The following is a 25,239-nucleotide window of genomic DNA, read 5'->3' on the forward strand; positions in this document are numbered from 1 at the left end:
AGTTTGGGCTTAACATTCTCCTGATTGACACACTTTGAATTTTGATTCAACGGTTATAATTATTATAATTTTTAAAATGCCTTCCTGTTTGTAACCGTTGAATTCTTGTGTGTCGATTAGGAGGTTCTTGAGCTGCTCAGGAGAGGAGAGGATCCAGTTTCATCTTAATCAAAGCCTATGAGGCGGTTATACAAATTCTTTGTTTCTCACAAGAAGGACAATTAATGGTGGCTGCCATGGATGTCCTATGCTGTCGGTTTCTATTGGCATCCTTGGTCATTGAGTTACTTTGCCAAGCTGACATGATCCAATAGGAATATAGGATGACATAAAAGAGCATCATTGACATTGACATTGCCATTGTGGCTAAGTAAATAATGGAAATGGATCCTCGCCGGATTTTTTTTCTGGGAATCATAAGGATTTCGTGATCGTGATCGTTCATCGTACATCATATGGTCAATTTTCATTAGGTACTATTTATATTTAATTTTAAATTTTAAAATAATTTATGACCGCACGATATATGATAAACAGTTATAATCACGGAATCCTTAGGATCCCCAAGAAAAGGAATCGGCAAGAATCCTTTTCTATAAATAATCATTCCTGTTTTTTTGACAATCCATAAAATAATTATACTAAGTTCATTTAAATTATGTAAATAGAGATTTGAACTTTATCTAAAATATCTAATTTATGGAAAGAAAGATTTCAACTTGAGTGCATATAATGTAGAGCACATCTAATTTAACTAAACTCAAGTCTACTATAAATAATCGTATGTTTAGTTTAAGTTATATCCTTATAAAAATCAAATTTGGATTTTGAGTTTCTTGTGCATTTGAGAAACCCTAACCCTTCTGACAAAGAGAAACCCAACACATATTTGACCCAAATTTGAGATTTGAGTCCTAGCATGGATTTGTTCACAAGTGTTTCTTTAATGTCTCAAAATTGTTAATCATATACGCCTTATACGGTCTAGCTATGTTCGTCTCCCTATCAAGTATTTCTTTAGTAGTCATCTTTTTCATGGCAATTCACTTTTTCGAAGACTGTGAAGACTCAAAAAGACATTTCAAATTCTCTTCTGACCACTATCGTGTGATTCACAAACTTTATGAATTAAAGTAAAAAGTTTAGGTGTAAAAGTTACACTATTATTAATTCACGTGTTATAAATTGTATACAGTTGAATGACATGTCAAGGACAGAACCCTCGATTTTTCAATTAATAAATACAACATGGATGCATGATGATTACATCAAGAAATTCGTGATGTTTGTTAAACTGTGTACTTAAATGCAGTCAGTGAGTTTGTATAATTAGTGTGCGGAGACTTGTACATCTGATCCGTTGTCGTCCAGCGGTTAGGATATCTGGCTTTCACCCAGGAGACCCGGGTTCGATTCCCGGCAACGGAAATTTTTTATAATTATGTTCAATATTTTTCTGGGCTTTAATTTGGGCTTTGTCTTCTTTTCCACCAATTCATTTCTGGGCTCTAATTGGGCTTCAGATAATTTCTGTTCCTTTTTGGCCCTGAATGTTTGATTTCAATTTTTTTTATTAAAATGTGATATTCTAAAAAATAATAGTTGCTCTAAATTATGGAGATGGCGATTTGAAATCGGGTGCAAGGAAGCAGGGACTCTTTTTTTTAATTTTATTTCATTTTTGTTATGTGCCAACATGCTGTTACTGTTTCATTTTATAAAGCGATATTATAAACTGTTCTAATTTATCGAGACGGAGATTCAAACTCTAATAGTACGAAGATAGGAATTCGAAGTTGAGTACAAGGACATTGCTCTGACCAAGTAGCCTAAAATGTTGTTGATTTGCTTTTGGCTCTCTGTCTTTTTTTTCTCTCACAAGGATTCGGTGAGGAAGTGAATATTGTTTCTGTTTCAACTTCCACACAACTTTTAGAACCCAGAACTATGAAAAGAAGAAAAATATAACATAATCTCCTCAGTGAGCAACTCCACCACCTGAGACTTGTCAACTCCTCCCACCGGAAACCGGCACAGAGGGCACGTCATCCGGCACGCATCGAACCACTTATCCACACATACCTTGTGAAACTCGTGCAGGCAAGGAAGAACTCTCATGTCCTCTTCACCTTCCGACAATCTTGACAAACACACACAACACACCTCATCGTCCCTCAAACTGGAAAATTCTTGAGAAACAAGCAATCCCTCTTCCTCTACTTTCTTCCCAACATCTGATTCGATTGCCTCACGAGCACACGGAGATCCCTTAACTAACGCCGGATGCTCTCTCGGGCCGAAGAAACTAGAGATCAAAGCGAATGCCCTCTTGAGAACCATTTGGTTTAGTGAAGGATTGGCGTTTGGGGAGGTGTTTAATAGAGTTTGAAGTTGAAGGGAGAGTGTGAGAGTGATGGGTCCTCAGTTGTTTTGCGTGGGTTGCAAGGGTTGTTATAGCAAGGAAAGATTTCCCAAGTTCCTTCTCAAAGTCAGTTGCACCTAAAGAGAGTGTTACTCTTGACCTTTCTTTAATTTGATTAATCACAATTAGAGTAATAATTGGGTTTCCTTTCTCCAGCATATTGCTTCAATTGTATTGCTTTATAGTCAAAATGTTCTATAAGATTGACCTAATTCCTTACTTTGGCACCTGAAGTTTAAATCGATAGAAGTGGTTTTGGAGATTGTTCACCATTAATCATTTTGGTCTTCCCATAAAAATCTATTAAATTGAGGATATTTTTGTCAAATCAACCTCTCCACTTTGTGGTTTCTTCAATTTAAAGGAGATTTTTCACATAAGGACCAAATGATCATGGACCATTTCTGTTGATTTCAAATATCAAGACCAAAGTGAGGAGTTATGACAATCTCAGAGACCATTTTGGCTAATAAGCCTTTTCTATTGGTGTACAAGACCAGTTATTGGTCACTGTTCGATTCTTTTCACGTAAGAAGAAATTTCTCCTTATACGCGAATCATTGCACAACAAATATTAAAAAATAACTCGTTAAAATTATAAAAGATTTATGCACGCCCGTCATATTGTGATTTGTCTGTAAAGAAGAACTATTCCTTTCACTTCTTCACTTTCTGTGACCCATGAAATGCCTGGGTCAAGCTACTTGCTGGTAGAAGGTGAATTAATGTCAAAACTTTGTGAAACTTAGATATCAAAATACACCATGGATGACATTCATAGGGGACCTAACTCATACCAGACTACTCGATCAAGCGGTAACTTAATCGACAAAAATAAGGTAAAGCGGTAACTTTCACCGCCGCACAGTTTGAAGCATGATGTGTTTTTGCACAAACATAGTAGAACGAGATTGGCATTACCAAGAGAAGCATTTGGTAAGGCTTCAAAATCCGGTGAGGGCCGTGACAGCGACCGTGAAGCAAGAAAACCAAACACAGCTCAGAAAATGCGAGACCGGGAATGTTCAATGAAAAGCAAAAGCCATCCAAAACCATCTTAGACAAGAGAAACAACCTTTTCTCCATTTAACAACGGCTTGATGACAGGAAAAAATGCACGCCAGACATCGTTGTAACTTGTAAAAGTATACGTCTGCAAATGGAAGCGATGAATGAATTTATTCACCTCAACAGTAAAATTTACGACAACTCTCAGTACAATTGTTCATCTCGGAATAAATGTCAGACAACTTCCCTAGCCGAGTTCATCTCAGATAATGAAGCACATAATGATTTGAACGGTACTGAGTAACAAGTCATACATGAATTCTCAGGCATTTCCTCACAAATGGATAAAAATTGAAATGCCGATTTAAGAATACTTGGTGATGTGACCTTCCATCTACCAAAAGCACGAATAAATCGGTTCAACAAATGGCTTAAAAGAGATTGTCAAGAGGAGGCAACCTACCAAAAAAAATCGCAATAAACCCCGCAACAGTGACTCGGGAACAATACCACAAGTTTCACAATTTGACCTAGCGACTGCCTATTCAATCCGCTTCGTGCTTGTCCGACGATTCTGCAGAATCTTCAGGTTTAACTGTATCATCCACCTCGAGTGTCTTGCCATCTGTTGGTACTAAGCTCGGTATGCCATCCTTTATCTATCAAGTGATGAATACAATAAGGAACCATGTTAGACGTCAGCTATACAGGACAAGATAGAGTTTCACACAATCATTCACGTTCAGCTGAATACAACCGTTAGACAATGGCGATGGCATCACCATTCATTTATCACACAGAGACCGGAGTGATCTTTTATTTTTCAAATCATTTCCATGTTGGATAAACTGAACAGGAAAAACCAAATATACAGAACATCCTGCTGCCCAGGTAATTCATACTTCAGAAGAAGAAAAAACTAGCAACAACAACAACAAAACCTTATCTCACTGATTGGGGTCGGCTGTATAAATCTTAGAATGGCACTGCGCTCAGTTTTGCGCCAAGTCTTCCGTTAGCTCCAAATACACCATGTCTTTTCTTAAATCTCTTTTGAAACTAGATTACGCAAAATTGTAGCTAGGATTTTTAACATTCCCCATGGATTCCATACACTTCAAAACTGAAGTAGAAGGAATTATACAAGATACTAGCTATACAGGCAAAAACATATAAAGAAGATGAAATTTTTGACAATCGTTCATGTTCTCGCTCTTCCACACGGGACTCCCGGATTACTATAACCGAATTTCGTCTCTGTTCGGCCAGAAGGTCTCACACTTGTTCAAGTTTATACTATAACACTCATCAGTAAAATCTTAGCTCGAGCCTACCTCCGCACACCTCCGAGCCCAACACAAAACCTCTATAATATACAAAGGGCATCACAAATTCTCACACAGATAATGGGGTAAATCTCATTTTTAAAATTTTAACCAATTCCAAACCATTGATGGTGTCCAAACCGTGTCTCAGGCGTGTCTGTGTGTCTGACACTCCGACAAATCAGGGTTTTCAAGTGTCCATGCAACATAGCGTATATATAATATGTTCTACCTAGAAATTGAAAATTCAGAGAAAAATAGAATTACCAAAAAATTAATTACTTGCCGCATAAAACTTAGGAGTTTGGAACTCACAGAAAAGGAGACACCAATCGCATCACTAATTAAGGAATTTGTTTCCTCACAAAACCTATAAACCCAAAAGCAAACTAATTAAACCAACTAAAATTACCAAAAATTAAATAAATAAAACGGAGATTAAAAATAATACTTAGAGATTAAAGAAGAAACCTTATAAAATTGAGTAGCTTTACGCTTCCTCTCACCACTTCATCTCTCTCTCTGTTTGGATCTCTCTCGCGCTATAAAAACGCCACCCCTTGTTGCTACGTCACCGTTTTATAAAATTGAGAACGAACAATTGCATAAAACCACCGCGTTTCGGTTCGAATAAATCTCATTGCCTCCAAAAGAAGCTCTACGGAGCTACTGCACTTCAAACTACCAAGAGGGATCTCAATGTGCGTTAATGGCGAAAACCAACTGGACCTCGAATTCGGAACGATTCGTTTGGTAGATATCTCGACTGAATGGCAAGGGTTTGCACCCGAGAACTCTTTCGATTCCGGAGCTCTATTTCCCCACACCTCGCTTCCAACCCATCAAAATCCAATCTTCCCTTACCATCCTCCCCATTTTCCTCCTCTTCGTTCGAGCCCTCTGTCAACCGCCACATATTTTCGCTTCTGGATTCATGTCAGAGCTTGATCCAGATTACCAAACTCCACGCCCATTTGGTCACCCAGGGCCTTTTCGATTCGTTTTGGGCCCGGAATTTACTCAAGAGCTATTACGATTTCGGTGATTTCGATTATATTATATGGGTTTTCGGATACATTGACGCTCCAGGTAGATTTTGCGTTAATACAGTTAATACGGCCGAGATCTTCCCCCTCTTCCTCACCCTCAATCCGGAATCTTCCCCTTGATCACGTCTGCAAGACAACTGTGGCATGTTAGGCCACGTCCAGGTTGGGGGTGGGCAAAAGATGATGTTCGAACTTGGAAAATCTGCTAGCTGCGAGACACGGCCAGAATCCAAGCTGTACACTGCAATATCGCTTAACATGCTTCTTAACTGATGGAACTCGTAACTCTTGCTATGAAGAGCCTCGTGAAAATAAATACATCTCCCTTCCACTCCAGGGAAATCTTGAGTAGAAAGAGAGTAGTAACCATCATCCCCTATCACCAATATTCGATCATCCAGAGCTTGCGCCTCTAGCTTAACCCAGTGCTTCTCATGAGCGTGAGCGTCCTGTAAGTTCTGATAAGAGCTATACACTTGGTTAGCACTTGTTATTCACGTGGGAATATTCGAGATCATCATTGACAATGTTTGTGAGCTGATAAGGAATATGTATATTAGGATTCATTAGCTTGAACACTCATGATATTACTAGAAGTCTTTCTAGCTGATATGAATAAGGGAATTCATGGTGATAAGGTTAAGATCAATCAGGATTACTCAATGTGAAGAGTCCTAGTTCATTACCACTGTGTATGATATATATATTAGGGTCCCTGCATTCTCTCTAAACACTCAAGCTTACAGAAACTTAAACCCCATTCTTGAGGCCTTGCATACTAAAGAGGAGAGCTGTAGAAGAACTCTAATCCCAATGAGCATGTCACTGTCTTCAGGTAAGTGGTTAACTTGGTATTGTGATATAATATTCAGAGTTCATAATCATATTCAATATATGTTTTACATTTGGTATCAGAGCTTTCACATACCAACTAACCCTAAGGAAGAAAGTATAAGGAATTGTGTGAATTTTCAGATTAAGGTCTAATGGTATACTATACAGGAAATACATATATTCGAACATGGTAGCTAAAGCTATTTGTACCATGTATGTTTTTTATACAGCATACGAATTAGTATTGACACCATGGATCAAAATATAATCACTGATCATCTAAAGATGTTTTAGTTGTTTATGTATTGATTTCATAGTGGTATGATAGTTCATATACCAATATACAAACCCAATCACTTCTTGCAGCCACAAAGGTTTGTAATTATGGTTATAGAAAATCGTATGTTGGATGTGAAAGTGTCATGATCAAGAAAATTTTCATACAACTTTTAATCCGAAGGTTCTTGAGTTTGTGATATAAAGTTTGAGGATTAAAGTTTAATATAGTTCATGTTACATGATTGTATAGCCATGAACCCTAACTCCATGAACTTGAATACTGTTGAACCACTCATTGGGGTCAAATATAAGAAATGGAAACAAGACTTGAGATAGTTTTGGGTGTTATGGATATGGACCTGACACTAAGAACTAAGGAACCCCCACTGCCTACCGATGGAAACACTTCTAGTCAAAGATCGAAATATGAGAAGTGGGAGAAATCCAACAGAATCTCACTGATGATAATCAAGAGAACCATGACATATGATGTTCGTGGAGGTTTTCCAAAGGGAACCAACGCCAAGAAGTTTATGGAATCCATTGAAGAAAAGGACAAAGAATCCGAGAAGACAGAAACATGCAATCTAATGAATTCACTCACTAAAATAAGGTATGACGGTGAAGGGAGTGTGCATGAATATATCCTCAGAGTGATCGATATTGCTGGAAAACTCAAGAACCTAGAGGTACCAATTTCTGAAACCTTCCTTGTTCATGTCATCATGAACTTGCAGCCAGATTCCTACTCAATTGAAGGTATCTTACAATGCTTTGCAATCTAAGTGGGATGGGCTTGGATTGTAGTTTCTTCTTCTCCATGTTGCTCAGGTTCTACCATTGTCAAATCTTGATTAATAACTTCATTTGCAGTTGTGGGCCCTTCCACTTCATCAATTTGCCTTTGTTGCAAGTCATTTGTAGCTTCTTCGACATCTTTATTTGCATGCCCAGGTATCTCAATATAAGGCATTGGAGCTGACGTTGCAATTGCATGTTCCACTTCATTCTCTTCTTCAAAGATAAAATCATCATCATTATTCCCACTATCTTGTTCCAAGTTATTCTCTATGAACACAGCTTTCCTTGTTTCTACAATTCTAGTATCCTGATTGTTAGGGCAATAAAATCTGAACCTTGTTTATCTGTCTGCTTAACCAATGAAAAAATAAATGATAGTTTTAGGATCAAGTTTTCTTCCATTGGGATTATATGCCTTGGCTTCAGCCGCACACCCCCAAATGTGTAAATGGTTTAGGCTAGGTGTTCTAGTAGTCCACAATTCAAATGGTGTAGACTCAACAACTTTTGAAGGGACTCTATTAAGCAAATAATTGGCAGTTTTCACTGCCGCTCCCCACAAAGTCTTAGGCAAATTCACCCTACAAATCATACTTCTCACCATGTCTATTAGGGTTCTATTTCTCCTCTCTGCAACCCCATTTTGCTCGGGTGTGCCTGGGGTGGTATATTGAGCTACGATTCCATGTTCTTGAAAATATAAAGCAAAGGATCCAGGATGTCTACCAGTTTGTGCATATCTTTCATAATATTCCCCACCTTTATTAGACCTAACAATCTTAATTTTTCTTTCCAGTTGATTTCCCACTTCCTTTTTGTGAATTTTGAAAACTTCTAAAGCTTTAGATTTTTCAGAAATTAAGGTATAGGTAACAATATCTTGAAAAATCATCAATAAAGGTTATAAAATACTTGTATCCTTCAATTGTTTGTGTAGGGAAAGGACCACAAATGTCTGTATGGATTGTTTCCTTAACCCAGTGCTTCTCATGAGCGTGAGCATCCTGTAAGTTTTGATAAGAGCTATACACTTGGTTAGCACTTGTTATTCACATGGGAATATTTGAGATCATCATTGACAATGTTTGTGAGCTGATAAGGAACATGTATATTGGGATTCATTAGCTTGAACACTCATGATATTACTAGAAGATCTTTCTAGCAGATATGAATATGGGAATTCATGGTGATGAGGTTAAGATCAATCAGGATTACTCAATGGGAAGAGTCCTAGTTCATTACCATTGTGTATGGTATATATATTAGGGTCCCTGCACTCTCTCTAAACACACAAGCTTATAGAAACTCAAACCCCATTCTTGAGGCCTTGCATACTGAAGAGGAGAGTTGCATAAGAACTCTAATCCCAACTAGCATGTCATCGTCTTCAGGTAAGTGGTTAACTTGGTATTGTGATATAATATTCAGAGTTCATAATCATATTCAATATATGTTTTACACGTCCAGCTTAAAAATCTCGAATGTAAAGTCTGACGGTTTTCCCTTCAAATACATATCAACTAAAAACAGCTCTCCCAACGACTCCACCAACTTCTTCTTCTTCTTGTCGTCAAGGCAAGAGATATTTGGTAATGGAGATGCAATCATTTCCGTATTCAAACAAGAATCAACTGCCACCGCTTTCCCGTCACGGCACACAGCACAAAACCTTACTTTGTAGAAAATGACATCTTGAAAATCACGGTATTCGTCATCCAACTTCAAAAGGAAGTTGGTGCAGTCTACAACGTCAGCTCCTAGCTCTCCGCAACATAACGTTTCGAACAGATCAATTGCCATGAAAGCAGGGAAATCGAGATTCAAGGATGCAGCCACCTTAAAATCACGACGCATCTCCCCACCATAGTCTACATTCTTGCCACTTCAAATACCCGAAATTCCAATAAGTTGAATTGTAAGAGTAAACACAGGTTTTATTTTAATATACTAGCCAAGTACACAAGAATTAACCTACTAAATCACAACCGTTGCTTCAAGTATGTTCTATAAATACAAATACTGAAGTATTCTCAACAATACATACCTGCAGACATGTTCATGGATGAAGAAGCCATGGACGAATCTACACACAACCTTCACCTCTCTGCAAACTCAATGCTCTCCAAGTTATAGGTAATTGGAACAATAATAGCGTAATCTTTGTGAGAGCAAAGGCTTGTGGTTTTATACTACAAGACCTGCCCTATAACAATCCTACAAGGAATACAAGACTAAATCCTTGTACAAGTATGAGTTCTATTCTCGAGCCAACAATAGAGTTTCCATAAAAACTAAAGTTGAATTAACTTTTATAAACACATTAAGACTTCTTTATACCAATCTGAAATAACAAGGATTATTTACTAAACTGTGTGAATCACACTCATACTCTAACATTCTCCCACTTGAGTATGATTCACTACAATAAATAATCATCTTAGATTAATATAAAGGTGATCACACAAGTCTTATATCAATGTTCCTCAATATAAACACAACACTGCTTTCATGTCTCAAAAAAATGAATTCACAATCTTCTCTGCAATACAATGTGCAGAATCATCTTATAAATCACAAAGTTATTCATGTTCGCAGCAATGTGACACAGTTCATGAGCAAACTAAAAGTTTACTCACACTCATATTGCCAAAATACAACAAAGTTCATAGTTATTCTTTAACCAATATGAATAACTAAATATAATTCATCCAATAGCTTTATCAAAATTCGAAAATATTGACTCAAGAGCTTATATTGAATTATCAAAATGTTTTCTTTGAACAACTAATCACAGATTTATTTGGAAAGGTTGAACTAAATGAAAACCTTATTCCACAGCTATCTTCAAGAAGTGTGATAGGCTCTCAAGAATAACTTCAACTACTCCCACTTATCAAAAGCATCCAAATGAATTTAATGGCCGGCTTAAATACTCTTAGCCTTATACTTACATTCAAATATATGATTATTTCTCCCACTTAAGCATAAGTAGAAAGTACTACACAACCAATAAAGAAACCAGAGATATGAGCCAATTGTTTCCTGATTCCTCACCAATTGCATAATCTCAGTTTAATCATGTACACCTAAACCATTATGCAAACAGTTATGTATCAAAAGATAGTCTCAATCCATTCGGAAAAACTTATCTCACATAAACCCAAAATCACAAGTTTCAACAATGGTCAAAATCAGAATAGCAAGCACAATATTTTTACATTCGATTTTATCCAAACTAATTCAATATCCATCGAGCAAGATCAACTAAAATTTGATAATGTCTGGACATAAAAGCACAAGTCATCTAAATTAAAACGAGATAATCAAGATCTCAATATGATTTACATGTAATAATTCTTTAACGAGATTGACATGTATCATAATTCAATCTAGTCCAGAAATAAATTGAAAAAAAATACTAAATGACGCTTCAAAATCTCAAACAATTCCATTCAATAGAAAACCCATAATTTGTCAAAATTACAAAATTAGTATCTTAGGAACTTTGAGATCGCATCAGATGTGAATAAAAGGATACATACCAATTAAACAACAAATTTTCATTAAAAGCAGCAGAAGCAAACGAGAAACGAAAATTCCAGACCAAATCTTGTGAATTATTATCAAGTGAGATGAGTTCCACTATCATAGCGAAATAGAATGCATTCTTGCCGACAGGGCTTCACCAAACAATTTATATTATTCCATACAAGGTATAAATACAAGAGCTTTCACATGTTTTCGATTATACACTGTGAATGATATAATATGCCAACCACAAATCATGTGCCCAAAATAATGCATAAGTCGCGTACTCTAAAAATGCATATATATATATACAGGGAACTATTAATAGCACTAAAAAAATCTCATTTTACACTCCTCACAAGTGTATTTTTCTTTCTAATTATAGAAAGTTTGGAGTGCCAAATGAGATTGGCACTCCAAACTTTCTATAATTAGAAAGAAAAATAATAATGAGAAGGAAATCACGACTATTCGAAAAGCTCAACTTTATAGCCGCAAAAATTCACTTGTGACAAACAATAAAACATACCATAATTTTATGAGAACTTTCATGAAAAGGGTTTGGACTAAGTTTATCTTAATAAAAAAAATCATGATATAACTTTATTTAATAAAAAAGACTTAAATTTTAATGAAAAACTTTTAAATTTTAATAAAAATGACAAAAAAAACTTAAATTTAATGAAAAAGACCTAATTTAATATTTAAAAAAAAACTGACGCGTGGACCTGCACACCCCTCACAGAAACTATTTATGAAACTTACTACACTGTTTATGAAACTTAATGGTACGACACTGTTTATGAAACTTAACGATGTTACACTGTTTATGAAACTTAATGATAGATGCTCGTCCCAAATTTTCAAGTTCTTTCATCAGAATGCAATAAAAAGATTTAAAAAAAAAAAACACGATAGAGATCAACATCTATGCCGTTAAAGTCATGCATGGCTAATAGTTCAATACAATTACTAGAAAAATGGGTGATGACTTCAACGATGTTATCAATGATGTTGCCCCACCCCTACCCCTAACCATCCCAACCCACACATGATCGACTCCCTCCCAACCATACTACCCTAGATGTGGTTATAAATCGAACGTAACCCACTTCAATTTGAAATTTTAATTTTAGAGCAATAAAATATGGGGTTAATCTCTGTTTACTACCCTAAAGTTTCGTGGTTTTCAACATTTGGTACATGAAGTTTTTTTCATCCTAGAGTCATACCTCAAGTCTTAATTTGGGACAGTTTCATACTTATGTTAATCAAACTGTTAAGTCTGCCGTTAACTGATGACATGGCACCCATGTGGACAATGACTGAGCGCCACATGCCATCCATGTGGAAATTAAAAATAAATTATTTATAAAATAAAATAAAATAATTAATTTATTAAAAAAAAAAACCCTTCTTCCCCAAATCCCACCCGTGCCCACCCTCCCACCCACCCCTTCATCTTCCCCAAACCCCACCTGTGCCCACCCTCCCTTCTCTTCCTCCGCACCCAGTGCTATCCCTCCCTCTTCGACTTTGCACATCCACCCTCTTCCTCTTCCTCCTCCCTCCTGCGCACCCAATGCTTCCCCTCCCCCTTCGACTCCTGCACTTCCACTATCTTCTCACCATCACAAAACTATAAAAAAAACCACATCCCAAACCATCAAAAATTAGAAACCCACGAAATTCAACATCATCAAATTCAAAAATTGAAAACCGATGGTGAAAAATCTGGTGTGGGTCAACCCAGATCTGGGTTTGGTGTTGGATCGCAATGGGTTCACTCCCCTGCATCTGGGTGTGATCAAGGAGTGAGCTGCAGTTGTGGCCGAGTCAGATCGACGGCGACTCAGATTTTGACTTAGGGAGGCGAGGGTGGGTTGCACTTGTGTGTGAAGCATCACAGGCTGAAGGTGTTAAAGGTTTTGGTGGAATGTACAGAGATAGGAAATTGAAGATGGGTGTGCGGAGTGGGTGTGCAGAGGAGAGAAAGGGAGGGAGGGGATTGGGGGTTGAGGTAGGAGTGGTGCGAGAGAAAGAGTGTTGGAGGGTGGGAGAAGGGGTGGATGTGCAGAGTCGAAGAGGGAGGGAGAGCACTGGGTGCAGAGGAAGAGAAGGGAGGGTGGGCACATGTAGGATTTAGGGAAGAAGGGTTTTTTTTTAATTTTATTTAAATACATAAATTATTTTTAATTTCCATGTGGATGACACTGACACCCAATCATTGTCCACATGGGCGCCACATCATCAGTTAACGGCAGACTTAACAGTTTGACTAATATAGGTATAAACTGTCCCAAATTTAAGATTTGAGGTATGATTCTGGGATGAAAAAAACTTCATGTACCAAATGTTGAAAACCATGAAACTTTAGGGTAGCAAACAAATATTAACCCTAAAATATGCTTGGATTATGCAACTGAAGGATTGGTTGGATGCTCTTTGCACGCGCCTTTAGTTAGGTTTTTTTTTTCTTTCTCTTGTCTTTATCATTAAATAAAGTTATATGATGATTTTTGGTTAAAACTCAAAGTTTTGAAACTATTTTCATTAGTTTTCTTAAATAATTAATCTTTGGATTTATCTTGATTGATTAATCAAATATAATAGTTAAATACTTTACGATATTATGAAGATATTTGAGAAGAGAAATACTAAATAAACTTTCTTAAAAGTGAGACCCTCTGTAGACTCTATGCACTTCATGTTTGTCTGCACAATATTTTATAATATTAGCATGAAAAATTAACGTTAACTTAAGTGATAGAGAGTCCATGAAGAGTTTCACTTTGAAAAAAGTCTCCTTAACTTCTCATATAAGAATATGGAATGAACTTGGTCAAATAAGACTGAACTTCTTGTTTAATAAATAAATAGACACTCGTTTAGACATGGCCTGACATGCCAGAGTTGTCTTGCTGATTTTCCGAGTTCGAACATCATCTTTTGCCCACCCCCAACCTGGACGTGGCCTAACATGCATGCCAGAGTTGTCTTGCAGAACTGATCAAGGGGAAGATTCCGGATTGAGGGCGAGGAAGAGGAGGAAGATCATGGCCGTCGTGAGATGCAGCAATGGGCATTGAACTTAGTTCTCGCGATCGGTGGTGTCTCTTTTACATACTATGTATTCTGTTGTAGCTGGATTGATCTCAGACTCGATGACTTCTTATTTGAACTTTGTAGCAGTTTTTGCAAATTATACATTTCACTGTCTTGCGTTTTCCGTTTCCGAGTTGGAGTCTATGACGATCGATTACCGAAAAATATGAAGAAAAACGAACTAGAAATTGAGATCTCAGCAGAGAAAAGGTTGCTGCTACTGCATAATAATTTCATTAATTCATTTCATCGCATTACACCTCACAAATATAAGACACAGCCGTTGCAAACATCTAATGAGAATTGGAATTAACCGACTCCTTTATTTTTGTATCTCATCTTGTGAGGATAAATTTTTTATTGTGCACACGTGTCATTATATAGAGGAAAATTTTATTTTTCAAGTTATTAATTTCTTAATACAAGTATCTCACTATTTGTATAGTAACATATGGCATACCATTCCATGTTCAGAGACACTGAAAAATCTCTCGAAGTAAACGAATCCTCTTGAGAATTTGAAACATTTCATTTTTGTAGATAATTAATCAATTATAAAACTTCATTTTAATCCTTGTAAAAGTTAAGGAGTACAATTACAATTTATGTCTAACTAATTTTCTATTTGTCTAACATGGTGATGATGAAGATACCATCAAATTAAACCACGTTTTGTTGCCCGCATAATGTGACAGTTGATGATTGAAAGATAAATTTCCAAACAACTCCTGCATGGCACTCAGAATCAGAGAGGGGCAACATTACTCCAGTTGAAACTGATAGTTTGATGATACAGAAAGGTGAACATCTTTCGGGTACCCTTTGTAAGGATACTCTTGGGATGTCCACGCATGGTCCAACACATGTGATATGGTATGCAATTTGCCGCTCTTCAATTAACTCATGCACCCTACCATCAAAGTAAAATAGTCAAGTTGTACTGTTATTGATTGATTTTATTTCGTTTTGCAGGAAAGAATGTGGTCCAGATGCAGCCTGCAAATTTTTGGGCAATGCCCAGTTACTTGTGCACTATTGGTTTTTGCATAATGCCTATTCGATTGGAATTGGAGATACGATTGTTGATCCGGCAACAACGGAAAAAATCAAGCAGACAATTTCTGAGGCAAAAGATGAGTTGGGAGGGCTTATTAGTATAATAGCCCGGTCCAAGCAGCTGGAGGCTGAACCTGGACGAACTTTGGTGGACTCATTTGAAAACAAAGTGAACCAGGTGCGTTAATTGATTGTCTACAATTTATTCTTGTTTAGCTTCCAACTGTTAGTAATGTGTCCATTTAGTTAGCTTTGCTGTTAGGAGTCTGTTAATTTTGTTACAGAGAAGATGTTAGTATAAATATCAAACAAAAGTGCAACTATTGATCAATCAATGAAAATTGAATTTCAGTTTTCGTCTCTCTCTAGATTTTTCAATAACCAAACACCATTGTTTCTTTAAATTTCATCATCTACTTATGTATTTGATTTGGGTCAGGTGTTGAATAGGGCTCGTGATAATGATAAAGTTGGAAGTAGTGCTGAAAAGAGTCTATCCGAGATGAACAATCTTAAGGCCATGGTTACAACTGGATCCAAAGAGAATTTTATAAAAATGTCACAGATGATTGCTTGTGTAGGGCACCAGAACATTGAAGGTAAGAGAACCATGTATGGGTTGATAAACCACCTGCCATTGCCCCACTTTACTGAAGATGACTATGGACCAGAATGTCGTGGGTTCGTAAAGAATTCATACTTGCACGGTCAAACTCCATAGGAGTTTTTTTTTTCATGCCATGGATAGTAGGGAAGGTCTCATAGATATTGTAGTTAAAACATATGAGACTGGGTACATCCAAAGGAGACTGGTGCATGCTTTGGAGGACATTATGGTGTAGTACGTAATTCTTTGGGCAATGTCATTTAGTTTGTATATGGAAAAGATGGGATGGATGCTGCTTGGTTAGAATCTCAAAAGTTGGACATTTTAAAAATGAAAAAAATAAGAATTTGAAAAGACTTTTGCATATGATTTGGAAGATGAAGATTGGAATCCCGATTACATGCTGCGTGAACATACGTAGGATCTCAGAACTATTAGAGAGTGTTGCGATGCAGAAGTTAAAAGACAGATCACAACTTGGCAGAGAGATTGGAGGCACATATGGTAATTCCTGGCTGCTTTCTGTTAACTTGAAGAGGCTTATTTGGAACACCTAAAAAACCTTTAAGATTGGCTTCAGATATGCACCTGAAGGAAAGTGTGGAAGCTATTGATAAGCTGCAAGGGAGGCTGAAGGTTGTTTCTTGCGATGACACGCTCAGAATAATGCTACACTGTTTTTCAGCATTTTCCTTTGTAACACCTTGGCTAGCAAAAGGGTGTTGGATAAGTATCAGCTGACACGTGAAGCATTGTGGGTTATTAATCAGATAGAGTTTTGCTTCCGGCAGTCACTTGTAGAACCAAGGAAAATGGTCGGACTAGCTACTACACAATCTATTGGTAAGTCTTCCACTTGTATGGAACTCAGTACTTTCCACTCTACTAGGGCGATTGAAGTTTCTAGGCAGCTCATCGGTTAATGCTGGATGCAGGGTATGCTTTCTTATGATGGGTTGAAGGTGAGTTATAGACACTTGGCCATCCTTTGTGACGCGATGACATGGAGTGGCTTCATAAGACCTATCGGCAAGGAAGACAAGAGACGGCCTCCTCTTGTACGATTGTTTGTGGAGTACACGATAGATAATGTCATCCACACTGCGGCATATGCAAAGACATATTACATAAGAGGTGTAAGGGAAAGCATAACGTTAAGGGCATCTTGCTCCCACTCCCAGGTGATTTTCCTTTTTTTTTTAAGCCGCAACTTGTTGCTCTTACCAACTGATTTGGTTATTGATATTGAATTATTGTGTGTATTCTACTTCTATTGCAAGTTTGTCATGTTGTGCTTGAACTGAAGTTAGATAAAATAGTGTATCCTTTATAGACGTTTACTTGTTCAAGTTGAGATTAAGTTTGTGCTAGTAAGGGAATGTGCCTCTTTCTGTAGCATCTACGTTGGTGTAAATTGCCCAAGCTTTTGCAGAAACTAGAGTAATTTGATATGTTGGTTTTCATTGTTTCGGTGGGTGGCTAATTGCCCAAGGCTTACATTGACTATGTGTCTCTAATAAGGTGCTATTGGTAATGACAAGCTGCAAACTGAACATCAGTAGGCTTCTGGACCTGACATGCGAGACTTTGGCAGATATGATCACGAGCAAGACACCGGATATCAGAAAGACCTTCAACGATCAACATCAAGAACGACTACTTCACCCCAAAGGAAGAGGAGGCAGATCGTCGGGGAACCAATGAAGTGGGAGTTTGTTTGAATGAACTTCTCAAGGATGCGTTTATCGGAGTCGTCAAGTCTGTCATGTTTACTATTTCTGAATCAAATATTATGCTTCGATTAATTCAAGAGCTCAACCACCTCAATTCAATCAGTACATGTTTATAGCTACAACAACAACAAAGCATTTTCCCACTAAGTGGGGTTAAATGTTTATAGCTAAATGAGGAAAAAAAAATATCACTTCCTTTCTATAACATCACAAGCAAATAAATGCAACTTTCAAATATTGATAATTTTTAACTTCTGAAAACGATGCTTCAAAATGGTGTGTAAAAAACAAGTACCGATTGAATTGAGGTGGTTGAGCTCTTGAATTAATGGAAGTATAATATTTGATTCATAAATAGTAAACATGACAGACTTGACAACTCCGATAAACGCATAATTGAGAAGTTTATTCAAACAAACTCTCACTCCACTGGTTTGCCCGACGATTTACCTCCTCCTCCTCTAGGGTGAAGTAGTCATTCTTGATGTTGATCGTTGAAGGTCCTTCTGATATCCGGTGTCTTCCTTGTGATCATATCTGCCAGAATCTTGCATGTCAGGTCCAGAAGCCTACTGATGTTCAGTTTGCAGCCTGTCATTACCAATAACACCTTAATAGAGACACATAATCAATGTAAGCCTTGGGCAATTAGCCACCCACCGAAACAATGAAAATCAACATACCAAATTACTCTAGTTTTTGCAAAAGCTTGGGCAATCTACAAATTTACACCAACGCAGATGCTGCAGAAAGAGGCATATTCCCTTACTAGCAAACTTAATCTCAACTTGAACAAGAAAACAAGTAAACGTCGAAGGCAACAATATAAAGGATACGCTCTTTTATCTCAACTTCAGTTCAAACACAAGCACAACATGACAACCTTGCAGTTGAAGCAGAATACGCACAATAATTCAATATCAACCCAACGACATCAACAACCAAATCAATTGATTCAAATCAATTGCTAAGAACAAGAAGTTGCGGCTTAAAAAAAAAGAAAATCACCTGGGAGTGGGAGCAAGCTTCCGTAACATTGTACTTTCCCTTACACCTCTTATGTAATCTGTCTCTGTGTATGCCGTAGCGTGGATGACATTATCTATCGTGTTCTCCACAGATAATCGCACAAGTGGAGGCCGTCTCTTGTCTTCCTTGCCGATAGGTCTCACAAAGCCACTCCATGTCATCACGTCACAAAGGATGGCCAAGTGTCTATAACTCACCTTCTACCCATCATAAGATAGCATACCCTGCAGCTCATCTAGCATTAACCGACAAGCTGCCTCGATTCCTAGAACCCTAGAAACTTTAATCGCCCTAGTAGAGTGGAAAGTACTGAGTTCCATACAAGTGGAAGACTTGCTAATAGATTGTGCAGCAGCTAGTTCGACCATTTTCCCTGGTTCTACAAGTGACTGCCGGAAGCACAACTCTATGTGATTAATAACCCACCCAAATGATTCACGTGTTAGCCAATACTCATCCAACACCCTTTTGCTAGCCAACGTGTTGCGAAGGAAAATGTTGAAAAACAGTGTAGCATTATTTTGAGCTTCAACACTGAATGTGTCATCGCCGGGAATAACCTTCAACCTCCCCTGCAGCTTATCAATAGCTTCCACAATTTCCTTCGGGTGCATATCTAAAGCTCTTCGTAAGTCAATCTTAAAGGTTTTTTGGGCGTTCCACATAATCCTCTTCAAGTTAACAGGAAGCAGCTAGGAATTACCATATATGCCTCCAATCTCTCTGCCAAGTTGTGATTTGTCTGTTTCAAGTCTTTTAACTTCTGCTTCGACAACATCGTGACATTCTCTAATAGTTCTGAGATCCTGCACATGTTCACGCAACATGTAATCCGGATACCAATCTTCATCTTCCAAATCATATGCAAAAGTCTTTTCAAATTCTTATTTTTTTCATTTTTAAAGAGTCCAGCTTTTGAGATTCTAACCAAGCAGCATCCATCCTATCTTCTCCATATACAAACTGAATGACATCACCCAAAGAATTACATATGGTGCCATCATACTGCACCATAATATCCTCCAAAGCATGCACTAGTCTCCTTTGGATGTACCCAATCTCATATGTCGTAACTACAGTATCTGTGAGACCTTTCCTACTATCCATGGCATGAAAAAGAACTCCTGTAGAGTTAGACCGTGCAAGTATGAATTCTTTACGAACCCACGGCATTCTGGTCCATAGTCATCTTCAGTAAGGTGGGGCAATGGGGGGTGGTCTATCAACCCATACGGGGTTCTCTTACCTTCAATGTTCAGCTGCCCTACACAGGCAATCATATGTGACATTTTTATAAAATTCCTTTTGGATCCAGCTGTAACCATGGCCTTAAGATTGTTCACCTCGGATAGACTCTTTTCAGCACTACTTCCAGCTTTATCACGAGCCCTATTCAACACCTGACCCAAATCAAATATATATTATTACTCTGTAGTAGATGATGGAATTTAAAGAAACAATGGTGTTTGGTCACTGAAAAATCTAGAGAGAGAAAGACTAACGAAAACTGAAATTCTATTTTCATTGATTGATCAACAGTTGCACTCTGTTTTGATATTTATACTAACATCTTCTCATCTTCTCATCTTCTCTGTAACAAAACTAACAGACTCCTAACAACAAAGCTAACTAAATGGATAGCTGCCATTTTGATTTCCCATGATCAGATTCATAAACATTGCTGCGAACCCACTTTACTTGCTGACCAGATACATTACTAACAGTAGGAAGCTAAACAAGAATAAATTGCAGACAATCCATTAATGCACCTGGTTCACTTTGTTTTCAAACGAGTCCACCAAAGTTCGTCCAGGTTCAGCCTCCAGCTGCTTGGACCGGGCTTTACTAACAAGCCCTTCCACCTCATCTTTTGCCTCAGAAATTGTCTGCTTGATTTTTTCCGTTGTTGCCAGATCAACAACCATATCTCCAATTCCAATCGAAAAGGCATTATGCAAAAACCAATAGTGCGCAAGCAACTGGGCATTGCCCAAAAATTTGCAGGCTGCATCTGGACCATTCTTTCCTGCAAAACGAAATAAAACCAATCAATAACAGTACAACTTGACTTTCACTTTGATGGTTGAATAGCGGCAAATTGCATACCATATCACATGTGTTAGACCATGCGTGGACATCCCAAGAGTATCCTTACAAAGGGTACCCGAAAGATGTTCACCTTTCTGTATCATCACCAAACTATCAGTTTCAACCGGAGTAATGTTACCCCTCTATGATTCTGAGTGCCATGCAGGTGTTTGGAAATTTATCTGTTTTGGTACGATGAGACCAAACACTTGTTTCCCGGTCCAGATGGGTCGGGGATTCAAAATTGCAGGAGCAGGAACTTCACCAACAAATCCTCCAGCCACATCAACATGGTAAGGGGAAAAGAAAAAGTAAATAAATGAAGGTTATGTCACCGTCACCTTCTCAATGAAGGTGCCCATCTTGCTGATCTTACAACAACCTAATAGGGAATCTTTGGAAAGTCCCACTTCAAGCCGATTTGACTGAGGGGAAAACATGCATTTGGGCACCATCACGCATTCTAGCACTTCCGTCCTTGTTTCTAATGACTGAGGAACATGCATCCTCATAGGATCCCCGCCAAAATCAGCTGAAGTGATGGACGGATTCAACCGAAAAGTTGAACCTGGCACGACCTTGACTCTATGCCCCATAATAGACATTTTATGGAGACTACGCTGACGGTTCAAGACGACAATGTCCCCATCCTTCAAATGGCGCTCCACCTGCACCCACAATAGTAAACGTTCAGAAGTGATGGTTAAAGATAAAAGACACGAACCAAAACTTATCAGAACAATAGAGCAATGCCTTGTCTCCATGCTTTAAAGGCCATTCAATCCTGTTCTTCTTCAAGATTCCAACGTCAAATCTTTTTCCATCAACTGTTATTATAGACCTAGCAGCTCTCGTTTCACCACAAGGAGGTTTCTCCCCAAAGAAAAACTCATTCAACCTGTTTTTTAGTGATGAAAGTGGCGTTGATATAAACTCAAAACGAAATAAAATAAAAACAAAAGAAGAGGAAACTTTAAATGCAGAGAGAAGAAGAAAAAAAAAACAATACAAAGATCACAATCTCTGGAAATGTGAGATCCAGAGCAATAGTCCAAGGTACACCTAATTGATCCACCTTTATGTTTGGATCCGAGGTTACCATTGCTTGTGCTGACTCAAAAACTTGCTCTTCCATCAAATGCTCTCTAATAAGACCTTCCCTTCCATTAAGCCTGCAGCATATTGATCTAATAGGCATCCCTGCATCTGTCGTAGCCTGTTCAACAGAGAAAAGCTTGAGCATACATGTATAAAAAGAAGCATGCAGGTTACAAAAAGCTTTTATTTATTTATTTATGATGTGTATGAACAGGGCAAAAGAGATGCAGCATAAAACCATATTGCTTCTGTGATGTGTATGAACAGGAAAGAGGAGATGCAGCATAAAACCATATTGCTTTTCTGATGTGTATGAAGAGGCAAAAAGAGATGCAACATAAAACCAGATTGCTACATACAGAAGTGTGTCTCCATCTCCATGTATACAAGAAGCCATACCCTTGGTTGTCCAGGCAACTTGTTATAATATTGGGATATGTAAAGCTCCAACAGGCGCTCACCATGAAGGGAACGCACTTTCCTAGCATTGAGATGATTATTGAGGCGAATAATCCTGTAGAGCTGGAAAGTGAGATCATCCTGGTAAATGCGGCAAGAATCCGCCCTCATGAAGGGCCTCACGTGAGGTGGAGGAATTGGAAGAACTTGTATGATCATCCAATCCGGACGAGCAAATGTAAGGTTGAACCCCAACTGACGGCATGGCTCAGTGTGTATCTTCTGCAGAATAGCAAGAGCCTGCAAGAATGATTGAATTATAAGTTAGCATATATACATGCAAAATGTCGTCGCGAGTCTAATATAAGGAATGAAAGCATTTCCTCGTCGAATTTACCTTTTGTGCAGTAAAGGGCACTTTTTGTACAGGTGCCGGTGCAGGTCCAGGTTCAGGGTCGTCTTTTCTCTTTCTTTTATTAGTCTGCGGGCGCATCGGATCTTTGAGTACGCTACTGCCCTCCAGATAGAGCTTGGGCTGCGAAGTTTTACATTTGGGACATTGTAGTCTTGAGGAATGTACAGGGTCGACGTCTGAAACTGAAATTTGGTCTCAAATGTGGTCTTGTGGTTGAGGTTGGATCATTTTAAGCCTTTTTCGTGGCCTGTTGAATGTCAGGGCATGGTTAAAATTGGTGCGAACCTGCAAAATCAAGGTACAACTTTGTGAGGGTTTGAGAATTTTCAATTCATCCATCTTATTTACTGAAGCAAAAATGCAATGAACTTACCAGAATTCGTGAACAGCGGAAGCATACGGATTCCAATACCGAGAACACCGTCTTGGTGAACAAGACGTGGTAGAATGGTTGGGCCAATACAATGTGACCAAAATGGCCAGGGCAGCTGTGCACGTCTCCGCCACAAGTCTCCCAGTTGACATTTCGGGCAATTGCACCCAGCCGAGGGTCACTCAGACCTTCCCTCTTCGCTTCCTCTGCTATCTCACGGCACCGATGCGCCCAAACACACGAACATGCACACACAATAATCATATTTCAGGGAAATAAATTGCGATTTTGAAGAATAAACTTACAATTTCTTTGGGGTCGAGCATGCCGAACTGTACACAGCCAACAACTTTATCGTGCTCCATTTTCTGCTTCCGGGTTTCTTCACCTTCTTCAAGTAGTTTCTTTCTAATTTCAGCTGAGAGAGAAGGAGAGAGGGGAGTTCTGTAAAGCAACCTAAAGAAAATGAGGCTTTTTAACTAGGTCGTACGTCTTACTTTTGGTAGCCCGCTGAAATTTCATCTTCTAAATCTCCATTAATTGGATCTCCCACGAAAAAAAATTTCATTCTGACTGAACACGTGGTAAATCAAGTGAAATTTTATTTTTTAAGTTATTAATTTTTTAAGACATATATTTCATCATTTATATAATAACACGTGGTGTACCATCCTGTATTTCAGTCACATTGAAAAATCTCTCCTGCCCACCATAGTTATTTCTTTCTTTCGAGACATTCTGTTTCCGACCCTAGCTCTTCGGGGTTTAAGTAATCAATTTTATATCCATGTACTTCTCCCTCTCCAGTGAATAAGAACAACTAAAGGAGTGAGGCAGCACGTCACAACCCGTCCCGAAATATTATATTTTTAGGCATGAAATTTCTAATATGCCCTTGGACGTTTTGACTTATGTTGTGTGGTTTAGACTTGGGTTGTGGACCAATATGTTAAGTTCTAATTATTTTGGACCAATTAGAACTAAACTTTCCTAGTTTGTGGTTGGTGGTTGTTGCCAACTTGGACCACACATTCACTCACACACATACACATCACTCTCATGCTCTCTCTCTCCTCCCTCTCAGACTTCTCTCCATTTTCGGTAGAAGCCGTATGGACGAACTTCGAACTCAAGCTTTCATGCACGGATCGACATCAATAAGGTAATTTTTGAACTCCTTACAAGCTTCTGAGTTCAATTATACTAATTTTAAGACATGAAACCTTCGATTTCACGAGGACTAAGAATCTCCGATTCGGCGTATTATTCATGTGGTCGTAATTATGGATGTTGCATGAGATTTAAAGCTTGTAGGAAGCTTTAAAACATCCGTACGAAGCTTGGAAAAGAAAAACCAAGTAAATTGGATGTCGGGAATTTGAGATTGGCAAGTTTTAAGTTCAGCCGGATTATCAGAGCTTTTTCCGGCGAGTTCCCGGAGTTTTAGGGTCTAAAAGTGGTAAGGTTTTATTCTACTCCTTTAGGACTTCAATTTGATATAAATTTGGTGAATTTTGGTACAAAAATGAAGAAGTTATATGGTTTTAAAGTTTCCAGTTTCTCGCGACGGAGACGGTCGCCGGAGTTCGGAGGTAGGAGACGACGGAATATTCCGTCCTAACGGCGACTAACGGCGTTGGTTGATTTTAACGGAATATTCCTAACTGCAATTAGGGTTCTGTCAGGGTTGGCCGCGAGTGGGGGCGCGTAGTGCCATGCCCTCATCGGCGCATGACGGAGCGTGACAACTCCAAAAAAATTTCTAAAAATTTGGGGATGTTCATGGAGTTGTGTAGGTTACGATGGTATATTTATATACCTCATTTGAGCAATGTATGAGAAGTTATTATCTGGTTTTGGTTATGTGCTATAAAATAACGTTTTTATAGTTGTTTCACATATAGGTGAAATCTATCCCGAGGAAGAGCGCAGCCAGGCTAGGCACAGGGGCTACGACCCTTCTACATATCAATAAGTGGGCTTTTGATTTTCTGTATACATGTATATACTTGATATTTTTCCCAGAAAACATATTTAAATGTTAATATGATTTGAATTGCCATGCCAAATATTCTATAAAATTGTTTATG

At 38.2% G+C, this 25,239-nt stretch overlaps 2 protein-coding genes, 1 long non-coding RNA gene, 1 other non-coding gene and 2 pseudogenes across 4 annotated transcripts; 3 read left to right on the forward strand and 3 right to left on the reverse strand.

Annotated features, from left to right (window-relative positions):
• The first annotated feature begins 1,356 nt into the window (after positions 1 to 1,356).
• On the forward strand, positions 1,357 to 1,428 carry TRNAE-UUC (transfer RNA glutamic acid (anticodon UUC)). Its single transcript has one exon. It is a non-coding gene; the product is annotated as a tRNA-Glu (tRNA).
• Positions 1,429 to 1,932: 504 nt separating this feature from the next.
• On the reverse strand, positions 1,933 to 2,340 carry LOC103418285 (uncharacterized). Its single transcript, XM_008356421.3, has one exon. It carries the CDS (start codon positions 2,338 to 2,340, stop codon positions 1,933 to 1,935), a length of 408 nt encoding a protein of 135 aa, XP_008354643.1.
• Positions 2,341 to 3,582: 1,242 nt separating this feature from the next.
• LOC139190392 (uncharacterized) lies at positions 3,583 to 5,232 on the reverse strand. The gene is made up of 2 exons (XR_011574616.1): positions 5,071 to 5,232; positions 3,583 to 4,089 (listed from the first exon to the last, which is right to left on the reverse strand). It is a non-coding gene; the product is annotated as an uncharacterized lncRNA (long non-coding RNA).
• A 1,999-nt stretch (positions 5,233 to 7,231) lies between these two features.
• On the forward strand, positions 7,232 to 7,702 carry LOC139191008 (uncharacterized). Its single transcript, XM_070811509.1, has one exon. It carries the CDS (start codon positions 7,232 to 7,234, stop codon positions 7,700 to 7,702), a length of 471 nt encoding a protein of 156 aa, XP_070667610.1.
• A 5,266-nt stretch (positions 7,703 to 12,968) lies between these two features.
• LOC114822791 (DNA-directed RNA polymerase II subunit RPB1-like) lies at positions 12,969 to 17,147 on the forward strand (annotated as a pseudogene).
• Positions 17,148 to 18,134: 987 nt separating this feature from the next.
• LOC103456009 (DNA-directed RNA polymerase II subunit RPB1-like) lies at positions 18,135 to 23,599 on the reverse strand (annotated as a pseudogene).
• Positions 23,600 to 25,239: the final 1,640 nt, after the last annotated feature.

Source organism: Malus domestica, chromosome 02 (assembly GCF_042453785.1).
Source record: "Malus domestica chromosome 02, GDT2T_hap1".
NCBI lineage: Eukaryota > Viridiplantae > Streptophyta > Magnoliopsida > Rosales > Rosaceae > Malus > Malus domestica.

Coding starts and splice junctions, on each gene's coding strand:
- LOC103418285 (XM_008356421.3), bottom strand. CDS start 2,340: ATGGTTCTCAAGAGGGCATTCGCTTTGATCTCTAGTTTCTTCGGCCCG.
- LOC139191008 (XM_070811509.1), top strand. CDS start 7,232: ATGGAAACAAGACTTGAGATAGTTTTGGGTGTTATGGATATGGACCTG.